Raw genomic sequence first — 14,927 nt, forward strand, 5'->3', positions numbered from 1 at the left:
CCTGCAGAGGGTGACCTACTCCAGCTCCGTGGGGGTGTCCCTGCCCTGCCCGGCGGGGGGGACCCCCAGCGCCATCCTGCGCTGGTACCTGGCCACCGGCGATGACATTTACGACGTGCCCCACATCCGCCACGTGCACGCCAACGGCACCCTCCAGCTCTACTCCTTCTCCCCCTCGGCCTACAACAGCTACATCCACGACAACGACTACTTCTGCACCGCGGAGAACCAGGCCGGCAAGATACGCAGCCCCAACATCCGCATCAAAGCCGGTGAGTTGTGGGGGACGACAGGGGAGAGAGAGAGAGAGGGAGGGGGGTCAGAGAGGTGGTAATCTTGGTGTTAGAGGAAGAGGAGAGGATGCTAGACAGGTCCAAACTTCTAGAACCACGTCCAGTTGACATTTTTTATCTCGCACAGATTCCTACCAAACTGTATTTGATCATCAATATAATGCATTTAGGGCTATAAATCACATTCTGAAGAAAGCTGCAGAAAACGATAAAAAACATACTTATACTTTAGACCATATTTTAGTATGAATATGTGAATGAAAAAGTTTAACGTTGCTACACCCTGAACAATACATATAGGACATTGAATGGGCCATAATAATGGCAATTTAGCAATATAATTTAAAAAGTTATAGCCCTGCAAAGAAGGGGAACTTCTCCATAGACAAATAGAGCTGGCGAGGGATGGTAAATTATTAATTTAACCCATGGCGATTAAAGTGTTAAAAACAAACCAAAAAAAGTGGAGCAAAAAACCTGATTGGCAGCTTGATGAAAACATATTTAGCCCCTCCCACTGTCCCACAACCCACCCAGAGAAGCACCTGCCCCCAAAATAGCCCATCTCGACCTGAACACAGATTGACCTAGAACACAGTCTACTGAGGGAACATCTGTAACATGTTCTCCACCCAGGGCAGAGCCTCCTCCTCAACACACCTGCTTGACTGGACTACAACAATAACAAACAAATAAGCCCTTCAAGAACAAGTAGGGTATATCTGCAGAGCCACAGAGCCCAATGTCTGGGCGGGGCTTCGTGGCTTGGACTAGGTTTGAGGCGGGACTTCGTGGCGTGGACTAGGTTTGACTGTGCGTGGGCGGGGCTTCGTGGCGTGGACCTTGTTTTGCACTACTGCGCATGCGGATGAGGGGGGGGGGGGGGGCTCTCTCTCTCTCTCTTTCTCTCTCTCTCTCTCTCTTTCTCTCTCTCTCTCTCTCTCTCTCTCTCTCTCTTCTCTCTCTCTCTCTCTCTCTCTCTCTCTCTCTCTCTCTCTCTCTCTCTCTCTCTCTCTTTCTCTCTCTCTCTCTTTCATCTTGTTTACATCAGGGTCCCCCATTTTCAATTCATCATAACATGACATACAGATAGACAGTACTGTTACATCTAGACATTTATGAGTTCAAGTTCAAGTTCTTTAATAGTTGTCATACAGAAGTACAGAATACTTTCATACAAAATGCTTCTTACTGTTACGCTCCAGAGACTGTGCTTGACATACCAGATCTACAAATATACTAGGCATTTATGACATACCAGATCTACAAATATACAGCACTGTTTGTGATACAAAAATAGTCTAAAAAGAGAGTATATACATTTGAGGGGGAAGAAACTGTACATTGGAAGAGGTTGGGTAGGTGGGGAAAACTGTTCATTGGAGGGGGTTGGGTGGGGGGACTGTGCATTGGAGGGATACAATATATGCAAATATGGTTAGAGTTACATTGATGGAGAGACTGTTAATTAACTGGTTAGAGTTACATCAGAATCAGTAAATAAGAGGTTGAATACAATTATATGGGATATAAACTAAATTAAATATAGCACACATACAGTAGACCCCCCCCAGTACTTTGTGGAGACGAAGATGGGAGGCCCGTCTGTGGACCTGATGATGAGTACCAGTCTTCTCCTCAGACATATAAAATCAGTTTTTCACATTAGGATCTAACATCCCAACAGGCCACCTTGTTTATGGTTTGATTCAGTTTTAGTAGAATGTGAAAGACAAGAATGACATTGATGTGACATACTATAAAATCAGTTTCTTTACAATGCAATGAAATAGTTCTGGATTACTGTTACTGTACAGTTCAAAGTCATCTTTACCTTCTGTTTGCTATCCAGTTTAAAACCTGACAGTCTTCCCTCTTGTCTGACACCCACTCTTATATGGTATATATCAGTAAACACAATGGGTTTGATAATCAACCATGTGAGAAAGTACTGTATATCAAGTGCAATGCTGCATATTTCCATCTCTAGATTCCACATACTATAAATACTGCCAACAATGTAGAATGCATTACAGTTACCAGGAATGGAAAGATTGTCTACACAACTTCAACGACATTGATCTACCCTTGTGCCTTTACTTTAGGAATGTTACAGGTTAGAAACTGGTTGACAACTTATTAAATGTACATGGAAATTTGAGGCTCTTACAGATTGACACTTTATTAACAGATGCAGAATACAATACAGTACGACTCAAGACACAGAACATTAGTATGCAAAATAAAAAATTAACACAGATTTGAGGGCGAATAGAGTTACGAGGTTTAGACAGATGATCTGTTTAATGCTTTCCCATTAGGGGTGTAAAGGTACACATATCCGTACCGAACCGTTTCAGTGTGTAACGTACCGAACAAATACAACAGTATGTTAACCACTAATGATTGACCGCCCATCTGTTTTTTTTCACAATCCAATATAATTTTTGTCGATTATTCATTTCGATATAGAATATTTGTTGACAGCCCTACAAGTACAATTAATTATTGCACATTACATCACCCCTGAGTGGAACATGGAAGAAAGAGAAAAAAGAGAAAGAGAGAGAGAGAGAAAGAGAGAGAGAGAAAGAGGGAGAAAGAGAAAGAGAGAGAGAGAAAGAGAGAGAAAGAGAGAGAGAGAGAAAGAGAGAGAAAGAGAGAGAGCCAGTTAGAAAATGGGGGACCCTGATGTAAACAAGACGAAAGTTGTGTATGTCGTAAACAAGGAGAGAGAGAGAGAGAGAGCGAGAGAGCCCCCCCCCCCCCCCCTCATCCGCATGCGCAGTAGTGCAAAACAAGGTCCACGCCACGAAGCCCCGCCCACGCACAGTCAAACCTAGTCCACGCCACAAAGTCCCGCCTCAAACCTAGTCCAAGCCACGAAGCCCCGCCCAGACGTTGGGCTCTGTGGCTCTGCAGATATATGCTATTGTCAAGAACAGCATTCCCACCACCGTGAGGCCAGGAACTTACTGCTACAAAACATGACTCCTACTCTAAGGGCTAGATCCACAAAGAATGGATTGCACAGTGCTAATTGCACCCTTACTTACAATTCATTATGAATTGAAAATGGGGGACCCTGATGTAAACAAGACGAAAGTCTTTGTGGATCTAGCCCTCAGTGTTTAGTAAAAGAAAAAAAGAAAAGCGATTTGGTTATGAGACCTGATTTGAAAAATTAAAGACCTGTAATAAAATGAAATTATAAAAAAAGGACATCATAATCTTAAGCACCTATTGGTTAAGCACGTATTTTGAAAGGGGAGATGAAGATGTTGCCTACCAAACAACGGGACAGCGGTGGTTCTTTTTGTATTGCTCCTGGCTGTTCAAACTAATTTTACAGTGTGAAAGAGAGAGGAAAGTTGGTTCATTTCCACAAACTACCAGTGAAAAAAACAGTGTTGTTGGCACGTTGGCTGGCTGCACTCAGGCGGCGCGATCAGCCTGTTGGACAGGGAATGAAGATCTGCAGCGAATACTTCATTGCCTCGGATTATGTTGTTGGGGGTGGGAGGTTTGTCCAGAAGACCACTAATCAGCTGAAGCCCGATGCGGTTCCCTCGGTCTTTGACAGACAGACCGGCGCAGGCAGTTCAGCATCGCGGAGCATTTAGCCTGCTGGCTACCTAGCTCCAGTTCAACCAGCGTCGCAGGGCATTTAGCTACCTGGCTACCTAGGTCCAGTTCAACCAGCGTCGCGGGGCATTTAGCCTGCTGGCTACCTAGCTACGGCAAAATATTGTGTGATGGAGACCTTTTCTTTAGTGGTAGGTTATAACTTATATGTAACCATGCATATTGAATAGATATTACCAATCTACATTTTAAAACTATATATAAAACAAACACATTAGGACCTGAAGGTTATCAAAACAAAATTTAAGTGACTAGTAATTCTAAAGAAAATCTAAAAGAAATTCTATTAAATTACCCTTAATAATCATGACTCAGTAATGGATTATTCTTAAGTAAAAAGCTACTTTGTAGGGGAGCTCCAGTAGCTCACCACGTACCGCGAGTGCTATTTCAGCGCCGTGGACAACCGTGCTCGTCACGGATCTGGGGCTGAGCGAGTTCGAATCCCGGACTGCAGCCGTGCCTTTCCCAGAGTGTCTTCCCCCCCATCTGAACCCTTTCAGCCTGCTTCTGTCGGTCGAACTTGACCAAGTATAAATGCGATAAACGTATAAAAGAGCCAGGGAAATGGCCAAAGTTAAAAAAAAAAAAAAAAGGCTACTTTGTCAGAAGAAATATTACTATAACCTTTTTAATAGTAATATAATTTATTAGTATTGTTATACACTCAATCGTTACTATTATTCATTCTGAAATGAATTCTTTATATGTATGGACTGGTATGCTGGCTGGCTTGGCTTCTACGTTTGAAGTTCCCCCCTGAAAAGGCATATTCTGTTCTGTTCTGTTCTCTTCTGTTCTAGTCTGTTTTGTTCTATTCTATTCTATTATCTTCTCTTCTATTATGTTCTATTTTGTTCTCTTCTATTCTGTTCTGTTTTATCTTGTTCTATTCTGTTCTATTCTGTTCTGTTCTATGTTGTTCAGCCCATTCGTATTTCCTTCTCTTCCTTCCTCTCTCCTTCCTCACTCTGTTCCAGGCTAAAAATACCCCCCTGCACACTTCTTTAATTATCTCTCATTAACAGACTTAATTGGTGCGCTTCATTGATTAGGCTTGTAAGACTGGTCTCTTAATAAGGTGAACCCGGTCTGAAAGCAGCCTGATGCAGTAAAGGTCTCCAACTCTCAGTTCAAGGTGGAAACACGTACAGATTAGAGTAGGAGCTCATGTCGATTGGACCAAGTCGACATCGAGATCAAACCCTTAGCATATAAAATAGCACAAAAAAAAGAAAAAGAAGATACTGTATGAATAATGTGTTGTCTCTAAATGAACGCAAAATGTCTCCAACGTATATTAAAGATGTGTTCTCATTGTGTTTTCAATTCATTTGTCCTTTGTGATTATATTCAATAGTCTATACTGGATGATCCTTTCCACCTTTCCACCACGCCTCTGTTTTGCTGTCAAACTCCCGCCCCCTTCCCATCAGGGCAGACAGGCCCTGCCCCCCCCCCCCCCCCCCCTTCTTCCCATCCTGCTGTCAACATCTGTTTTCATATTCTGCCTCCCAACACGCTGAGCTGAGCTAATACTCATATTCATTCTTGTACTAATACTATAGCTAGCGCCAAATTGTGGATTTGAGCCAGGAGGGCCCTGAGCTGTGGCATGCCAGCCGGTAGCCTGCCTTTATTCCCCACATGACCCAAAAGCCTGGCCTCAGGAGAGAAGGGATTAGAGCCAAACATCATGCTAGCCAGGGACCTCTGGCGCGACATATCTGATCTCCAGGTTAGGGTTAGACACCTTGTTCAGAGGGTAGATAGGTTTGTGTCAGCGTGCTGTAGCTGTAGGTCTTAGGTATATCGATTTGGAGTAGTCACACGGTCGTATGTGCTGACGGTGTTTAATAACGGAGACATCCCACCGTTTCTGTCATAAATTCTAATGCTAATGCGCTGCGATCAAAATATTGATGCTGTTTCATATCACAGCTCACTGACTCAACAGACTGGAGGTATTATGCATGTAAGTGCAACGACGTTCCCCCAGTGACCTCTACCTCTAATACACTCGGTAGCATTTTAAACCTCAAAGATTTAAAAGAAGATGTATCTCCATGTTGTTATTGTTTTTCGGTGCACTCTGTGCGGAGAGTGTTAATTTTTTCCTGCGGCAGGAAGCCAACAGCATGTTCCTCCACACGCTCGTTACCAGGGAAGGCGTTCTAAACCAGTTTCTTAGCAACCTTCGGATGTGTCCTAGCTTCTTGTGATTTCACTAATGAGTCCCTGCTCATTCAGGAGCGTGTAAAATATTGCATGGACATGCATGAGCCGCGCGACACTCCCCCGCGTGTGTTTTTCTTTATTAGAATACGCCACGTCTTCACTGTTGTGCTGTTCCATCTGTGATATTCTCATGAAGGTGTACACACTAAACAATAGATTAGCATCCGATTGTGGATGTCATGCCATCATTTTCTTTTTTTGGTTGAAAGGGAGTGTTCGTGCATTAAGGCTGTCCCTGTCAGGGTTTTTCGAACGAACGTTCGAACCTTCATTTATATATATTTACATTTTTTTTTATATATAAATATCCTCAAACTAAATCCTCAATTTGAATAAAGTGATTAATCTGATTACATAAAAAAAAAAAAAATTATTAACCAGCCCAGGGAGAAGCCCCACCCCAACTAAATCAACTTTCTAATGAATATAACTTATCAGTTTTTAATACTATAATATTAGTGTAGCCTAATCTTTATCTGCAACTGTGAAGAAAAACCCCATTGGTTTAAACAGAATGAATCAAAATAAAAAATTATTAAAAATAAAAAATTCAAATGTTGATTTAGAATTCGAATGCCAACGTAACGAACGAAGGTTCGAACGTTCGAACGTTTGGGCTCAGCCCTATCGTGCATGAATATACATGTCAAGGAAGCTGCTGTGATTTGATTTGAATCCTACACAGAAAGTCAGATCGCGTTCCATCGTCGAACATATCTCTGCTCAAAGAGGAAGTAAACTAAACGGCGCTACCTACACTTGTATTATTTTCCCTTAACATATTGAATTAATAATATTATGTTATTGTTCCCCCCATATTTTCGGTCTCTTTTCTAAATTAATTAAGTCATGAATTGAAAAATATATATTTTTTGTTGTTGTTGTTTTTTTTACTTGCATTCAAACATCAGTCACTGTCCAGTGCCATCAGCACTGTATTGTGACTGGGCACTGTCCAATGCTGAACTGGACAGCTAGAGGCAGCCTGTACTGTATGTGCCAGCAGAACTGTATTGTGACTGGGCACTGTCCAATGCTGAACTGGACAGCTAGAGGCAGCCTGTATGTGCCAGCAGGACTGTATTGTGACTGGGCACTGTCCAATGCTGAACTGGACAGCTAGAGGCAGCCTGTATGTGCCAGCAGGACTGTATTGTGGCTGGACGTTGTCCAGACAACTGAAAACAACATCTAATTTCTCCAGACAATCAATTATTTGTAATTGATATGTTATTCGATAGCCACATATTTGTACAAGTAATATTCATACTGGTTTAAATATTATTTTGGTTTAATTTTGTACAGTTTTAAGGCACTCTGGGGAGAGCTGTTTGGCAGGCTGTGACGTACAGGCATAGAGACAGCTCTGCGTAGGAGTGTGGTATTACCCATATCAGCTGCTATAGACGGTTTCTACTTGTCAACAAAAACAAACATAAACCAGCCAACCAGCCTTTTAGAACGGACTGAATTTGATTTCCTGTCAGTTGTTGATATTAGCAAACACCGCAATGGGAAATCAACTGCAGTCCACACTGTTTCCTAGCAACGCACCAAACATTCCACTGAAACCGACCATAAATCATAAAAGTAGAATAATCATAACACAAACGGATTAATTTCTTCAGATCTGTCAGATTTCTTGCCCATCAATTATATTTACAAGCAGAACGCCTATAGGCCTGTTTCCTATCCCATGACAATTTCTCCTCCTTCATTCAAACCTTTATTTAAAATCTCAAAGGATCACTGAGGTCACCCTCATTCGCAATTATGTCGATACAAATACAAAGTTAGACTAAACACAATTAAATGATCAGCTAAAACAACCACATACTGGAATGGAGTGGTTTGTGATCACGGTTCTAAACCGTCCCAAAGGTTATAGTGTAGATCTTTAGGGTGTGTTGAAGATTGTTCCATCATGTTCCATTAACCTTCTCACACCAGTGTCGTCCAGAAGAGACAAACATGTCTCACGTGTATTTGTTTGTGTCCAGTCTTCAGGGAACCCTACACGGTACGCGTGGCAGACCAGCGGTCCATGCGGGGCAACGTAGCTGTGTTCAAGTGCCTCATCCCTACAGCTGTGCAGGAGTATGTGAGCGTGGTGTCCTGGGAACGGGACACTGTCTCCATCGTCCCAGGTAGGACTGGACACAGACCGCCTACATAATGATGCTTGTTGTGGGGTGAGTGGAAGTTGGGGAGACTTCACTGAAGAACCACAGGTTCTCCTGTGGATTAATCCTTTAGATTAGAGATGCAGTAATACCACCTTTTCAATGCTGAAACCGATACCAAGTACTGTTCCACACTGATACCAAGCAGTGCTCCACACTGATACCAATCACTGATACCAAGCACTGATCCACACTGATACCAAGCACTGATACCAAGCACTGCTCCACACTGATACCAAGCACTGATACCAAGCACTGCTCCACACTGATACCAAGCACTGATACCAAGTAGGCCTACTGTTCCACACTGATACCAAGTGCTGTTCCACACTGATACCAAGCAGTGCTCCACACTGATACCAATCACTGATACCAAGCACTGCTCCACACTGATACCAAGCACTGATACCAAGCACTGCTCCACACTGATACCAAGCACTGATACCAAGCACTGCTCCACACTGATACCAAGCACTGATACCAAGCACTGCTCCACACTGATACCAAGCACTGATACCAAGCACTGCTCCACACTGATACCAAGCACTGATACCAAGTAGGCCTACTGTTCCACACTGATACCAAGTGCTGTTCCACACTGATACCAAGCAGTGTTCCACACTGATACCAAGCAGTGTTCCACACTGATACCAAGCAGTGTTCCACACTGATACCAAGCAGTGTTCCACACTGATACCAAGCACTGATACCAAGCACTGATCCGATTCATTGCTTTTAATGAAGACCATCAGTTTGGGGTCATTGGACAACATTTGATGGTGATAGAGTGATATATTGAGATATATAATACATTTATTTCCAATATGGAGAATATTGGATATCCTTCTATGTGTTAAAAATACAGCAAATCAAGTAACTTTACTTTGGTTTCTTGGCATCAGATTTTAGTATTGGGGAAATTCTCCGATATCGATGTCCTATTTTAGTCTGGTATACCTTACCAGTATCGGTGCATCCCTACTTCAGATGAAAGTTTCTATTGAAATGTTTTGGACGAGCCCAAGATACTTCATTCCAAATACCGGTACACTTACAGAACAAACATTCTACATCACCTAAAAGGACAAAACTCTCTACCGCCTTTTAACCACGAAAGTGAACTCAACTCTGACACTTAACAGTCTTCAGATAATGAGATTGAATCACTTATTTTTATTACTTCAAATTCAAATGAAGTGCTTCGAGAAGCTAGTAAAGGGCTACATCTGCTCCTCCCTCCCCATCAACATGGACCCCCTGCAATTTGCATACCGCCCCAACAGGTCCACGGAGGACGCCATATCCCATGTGCTGCACACAGCAGCATCACACCTGGACAAGAGGCAGGGGAACTATGTGAGAATGCTATTCATCGACTACAGCTCGGCATTCAATACCATAGTCCCCTCCATACTCATAGCCAAGCTCAGGGACCTGGGCTTGGGCTATGACCTCTGCCAGTGGGTCTTGGACTTCCTGACTGGCAGACCCCAGGTGGTGAGAGCAGGCAACTGCACCTCCTCATCCATCACCCTCAACATAGGGGCCCCCCAGGGCTGTGTTCTGAGTCCCCTCCTCTACTCCCTGTACACACACGACTGTGTGGCTCAGCGGAGTAGCAATACAATCGTCAAATTTGCTGACGACACAGTGGTGGTGGGCCTGATCTCTGCCAACGACGAGAGGGCCTACCTGGAAGAGGTCAAGGTCCTGGCGGGATGGTGCCAGGAAAACAGCCTCTCCCTGAACGTCAGCAAAACAAAGGAGATGATTGTGGACTTCAGGAGGTCGGGGGTCAAGGACTACAGCCCCCTCAGCATCGACGGGGCACCGGTTGAGAGAGTCAACAGCTTCAAGTACCTCGGAGCCTACATATCCGAGGACTTGACATGGACCACACACATTAACAGTGTGGTGAAGAAGGCACGACAACGCCTCTACTTCCTCAGGCGCCTAAGGAAGTTCCAAGTCAGCCAGAAGATCCTTAAGAACTTCTACTCATGTACAATAGAGAGCATCTTGACCGGCAACATCACCTCCTGGTTTGGGAATAGCACTGCAAAAGACCAAAGCAGACTACAAAGAGTGACACGTTCAGCCGAACGCACAATTGGAGGGGGGCTCCCCACCCTCCAGAACATTTACTACAAGCGTTGCAAGGGGAAGGCTAAGAGAATTATTAAGGACTCGAGCCACCCGAACAACTGCCTCTTTGAACTGCTGCCGTCAGGCAAGCGATACAGGAGTCTCAAGGCGAGCACAGAAAGACTCAGAAGTAGCTTCTATCCCCAGGCCATCAGGCTGCTAAACGAACAATGAATGAACACTACACAACAACAACCACCAAACACACATAGCACACACATCCACACGCACACACTCACTTTAAACAAACACACTGTAGCACCCACTCCACACACTTTATAGCACACACCCACTTTAAACAAACACACTGTAGCACCCACTCCCCACACTTTATATTTATGGATGAAGGATTGCACTACAACTCGTACACCTTACTGTAAATTGTACCTAAAATTGTACCTCATCCCATTTCTGCTTTGCACTAGATAGTACTGTACATTAGTACACTGCATAGTATTGTGTATTGTATATTATATGGTAACTCAGAACATTGTACATATGTCTATACCGAACACTGTGACCTCATTTTCTTCTTCTAAATTCATGCTATATTATGTTATTATGTTATTTGATACTATCTTGTCTAGCACAGTCTCTGGAGCGTAACAGTAAGAAGCATTTTGTATGAAAGTATTCTGTACTTCTGTATGACAACTATTAAATAACTTGAACTTGAACTTGACTTGCATGGTTCTCCATCAGAGGGATTCAATCATGGATTGACTTGATGGGAGGTGCTGCTCCATGGTGGTTGAGAGGTGGTGGTTGAGAGGTGGTGGTTGTGAGGTGGTGGTTGAGAGGTGGTGGTTGTGAGGTGGTGGTTGAGAGTAGGGCTGGGCGATATGGCCTAAATATGATATCACGATATTTTCTGACCTTTCGGCGATACACGATACACATCACGATGTTTTTCCTTTTTTCCCCAAACAATTCATTATGAGGCTTACCAAGACAGTATTTGAGTTTGCAAGCTAACATTAAAGACAAAAGACTCTTGGATTCTTAGATTATATATTTAGCATTTTAGCCTTTCGTTTTTTTAGATTATATATTAGATTAGATTTAGATTATTAGATTATATATTGTAACTATTTATTTATGTATACATTTATTATTTGATCGGCTTAAGGCTATATCTGTACTTGATGTTTGTTTGTTGTGTTGCATACTTGAAATAAACTTCAATCAAATCAACCCCCCCCCCCTCTTAAAAACAAAAACCTGTGTTTAACCTAGCCATCTATAAAACATGCTAAAACTTTGAAACAAATGTCCTACTCCCCTAAAGAAAGAAATACATGTATAGCAAACATGACTCAGTTATCCAATAGTTAAAATCTTTTAGTTAATAAGACTAAAAGACTACAGGGCGGCTACGTGGCGTAGTGGGCAAGGCGCTCGCCACGAATGACGGAGACGCTGGGCTTGCCTGTTCGAGCCCAGCGCTCCACATTGCTTTCAGTTTAGCTGGTCGTTCATACTAATACACATTGGCCGTATTAGGGGGTGGGAAACTGATGGGTGGGGATCGGGCGTTGTGGACAGCGACTCCTACAGGTCGGTTGGTTCGCCTGCGCAGTAGAATCAGGAAGTGTCGGGGGCAGCGTGAGCCTCCCACGCATTACTCCTCGCCACTGAGAGATCGAGCAGGTGAAAAGATGCGACTGCTGTTACCTCATGTACCGGAGGGGACTTGTGCTATGTATGACTTAGTCCACATTGCAGCCGGCTTGTGGGAGGCAAGAAACAGCGTTCGTGACAGGGGAGGGTTGAATTGGATGATACGAAATTGGGATGGGAGAAAATATAGAAAATGGGAGAAAAAGTGGATAAAAAAAAAAGACTACAATATGACTACAACGGTTTCATGGCGGCTTCCTGTCCTCGCCGGAAGTGCGTCGGATACCTAAGTTAACTTAACGTTAAATGTTCAACAACAGAACAGATTGCTGCTAATTAAACACTTCATGGAAACGGAGTAACGCTAACGTTATGTCGAGTTCATACGTGTAGTGTAGTATGAACTCGACATAACATTAACATTACTCCGTGTCCACTCTTGCGTCGCAGATGGATGTTAGCTCCGTAGCTAATCCGCTCATAGACTAATTTACCGATAGCAGTACTGCTAACGTCGGAGCTTATCAATACTCCTGGGTTTTGGGGGCATCCCTAGCACTGAACCACCGCCTCTCTGGCTAGGTGTGTGCGCTTGCGTGCGTGTATGTGCGTGTAGATGACGTAATTTGGGCAAGTGTGTGTGTGACTGACTTTTTTTTCTGCGAGAGGGAGAGGAAAGCATTTAGCACTGCGCTTGTAAGTCTCATCTCAGCCGCGGCGGCCTCCAACGCGAGGGCAAAACATCACGATATCCACGATACGTTTAAAAAGTGTATCGTTAATGAACTGTACCCGATATTTATATAATATCGTCATATCGCCCAGCCCTAGTTGAGAGGTGGTGGTTGTGAGGTGGTGGTTGTGAGAGGTGGTGGTTGTGAGGTGGTGGTTGAGAGGTGGTGGTTGAGAGGTGGTGGTTGTGAGGTGGTGGTTGAGAGGTGGTGGTTGTGAGGTGGTGGTACTGTAGGGGTTAGAATGACAGAAATTGAGTATATAAGTTATTTAAAAAAAAGAATCCTAAAACCTTTACTAGACATATAGACATATTTTTCCTGTATGTAGGCTATATATGTCTGTGTGTGTGTCTGTCTGTGTGTGTGTGTGTGTCTGTCTGTGTGTGTGTGTGTGTGTGTGTGTGTGTGTGTGTGTGTGTGTGTGTGTGTGTATATATATATGTCTGTGTGTGTGTCTGTGTGTGTGTGTGTGTGTGTGTATGTGTGTGTGTGTGTGTGTATATATATATATATATATATGTCTGTGTGTGTGTGTGTGTGTGTATATATATATGTCTGTGTGTGTGTGTGTGTGTGTGTGTGTGTGTGTGTATATGTGTGTGTGTGTGTGTATATATATATGTCTGTGTGTGTGTGCGTGTGTGTATATGTGTGTGTGTGTGTGTATATATATATGTCTGTGTGTGTGTGTGTCTCTCGCATGATGATGGTCTATTGTGTTCTGTGTTTAACTGAACTGTCGGCCGACTGCTCATTGTTCTGGATCAGTAGCCCATCTCCCCTCTCCTCCTTCCTCCTCCCTCTCTACCTCCTCCTTCCTCCTCCCTCTCTACCTCCTCCTTCCTCCTCCCTCTCTACCTCCTCCCTCTCCTCCCTCTCTACCTCCTCCTTCCTCCTCCCTCTCTACCTCCTCCCTCTCCTCCCTCTCTACCTCCTCCTTCCTCCTCCCTCTCTACCTCCTCCTTCCTCCTCCCTCTCTACCTCCTCCTTCTTCCTCCCTCTCTACCTCCTCCTTCCTCCTTCCTCTCTACCTCCTCCCTCTCCTCCCTCTCTACCTCCTCCTTCCTCCTCCCTCTCTACCTCCTCCCTCTCCTCCCTCTCTACCCATATACCCATAGATAGATAGATAGATAGATAGATAGATAGATAGATAGATAGATAGATAGATAGATAGATAGATAGATAGATAGATAGATAGATAGATAGATAGATAGATAGATAGATAGATAGATAGATAGATAGATAGATAGATAGATAGATAGATAGATAGATAGATAGATAGATAGAAAGAAATAGATATATCGATTTGTATATACAGTATATACAGTAAAGGCGGCACGGTGGTGTAGTGGTTAACATTGTCGCCTCACAGCAAGAAGGTCCAGGGTTCGATTCCCGCTTGGGGACCAGGTTTCCATGATGCCAGGTACCCAGGTGGGGGATCTCCCAGGCCTTTCTGTGTGGAGTTTGCATGTTCTCCCCGTGCTCGCAAGGGTTTCCCCCCGATAAGATAAACCCAATGGAAAAAAATGCACAACAACAGATCGCTAACGCTGTGGCGTCCTTGTCGAAGACGGGCAGGAGCACTTGGATTGGTCCCTGGGCGTGGCCCTCGCCGACGCCTGTCTGCTCCCGGCTGCCCTTGGGGGGAAGGACGACGGGATGGGTTAATCGCAGAGACGAATCGCATCGGCGATCCTACAAAAAACAATGCATGCGTGTGTGTTCCGGTGTGTGTGTGTGCTAACCGTGTGTGCTAACCGCTAAACATTGAGGATAATTGCATGCCAATTAAAGACCTCTGAACAGGTCCTGCATTATATTATATTATATTATATTATATTATATTATATTATATTATATTATATTATATTATATTATATTATATTATATTACAGTTTTTCTCAATTGCTTTGGTGCATTTCTCTGATCAGAATTAAAGTTCTCATAACTGTTAGTGCATTTCTCAAAACAATTAGTACAAACTGCAAAACCTAGGTGATAACCTGCAGAAGCGTGTCACTTGCTCAAAATGGATAGTTCATTCCTCAAAAGCAAGTATTCATGTC

General features: G+C 43.6%; 1 protein-coding gene across 1 annotated transcript in view; it reads left to right on the top strand.

Moving 5' to 3' along the window:
- Nucleotides 1–8,205: 8,205 nt before the first annotated feature.
- LOC311233477 (cell adhesion molecule DSCAML1-like) overlaps nt 8,206–14,927 on the top strand; it is a gene marked incomplete at its 3' end in the record, with an annotated part of 149,196 nt that continues 142,474 nt past the window's right edge. The window contains 1 exon segment of the mRNA XM_084320445.1: nt 8,206–8,323. Within this exon segment, the coding sequence (XP_084176571.1) occupies nt 8,221–8,323 (103 nt within the window). The 5' untranslated portion in view covers nt 8,206–8,220.

Source organism: Notolepis coatsorum, assembly GCF_963971535.1.
Source record: "Notolepis coatsorum genome assembly, chromosome: 8".
NCBI lineage: Eukaryota > Metazoa > Chordata > Actinopteri > Aulopiformes > Paralepididae > Notolepis > Notolepis coatsorum.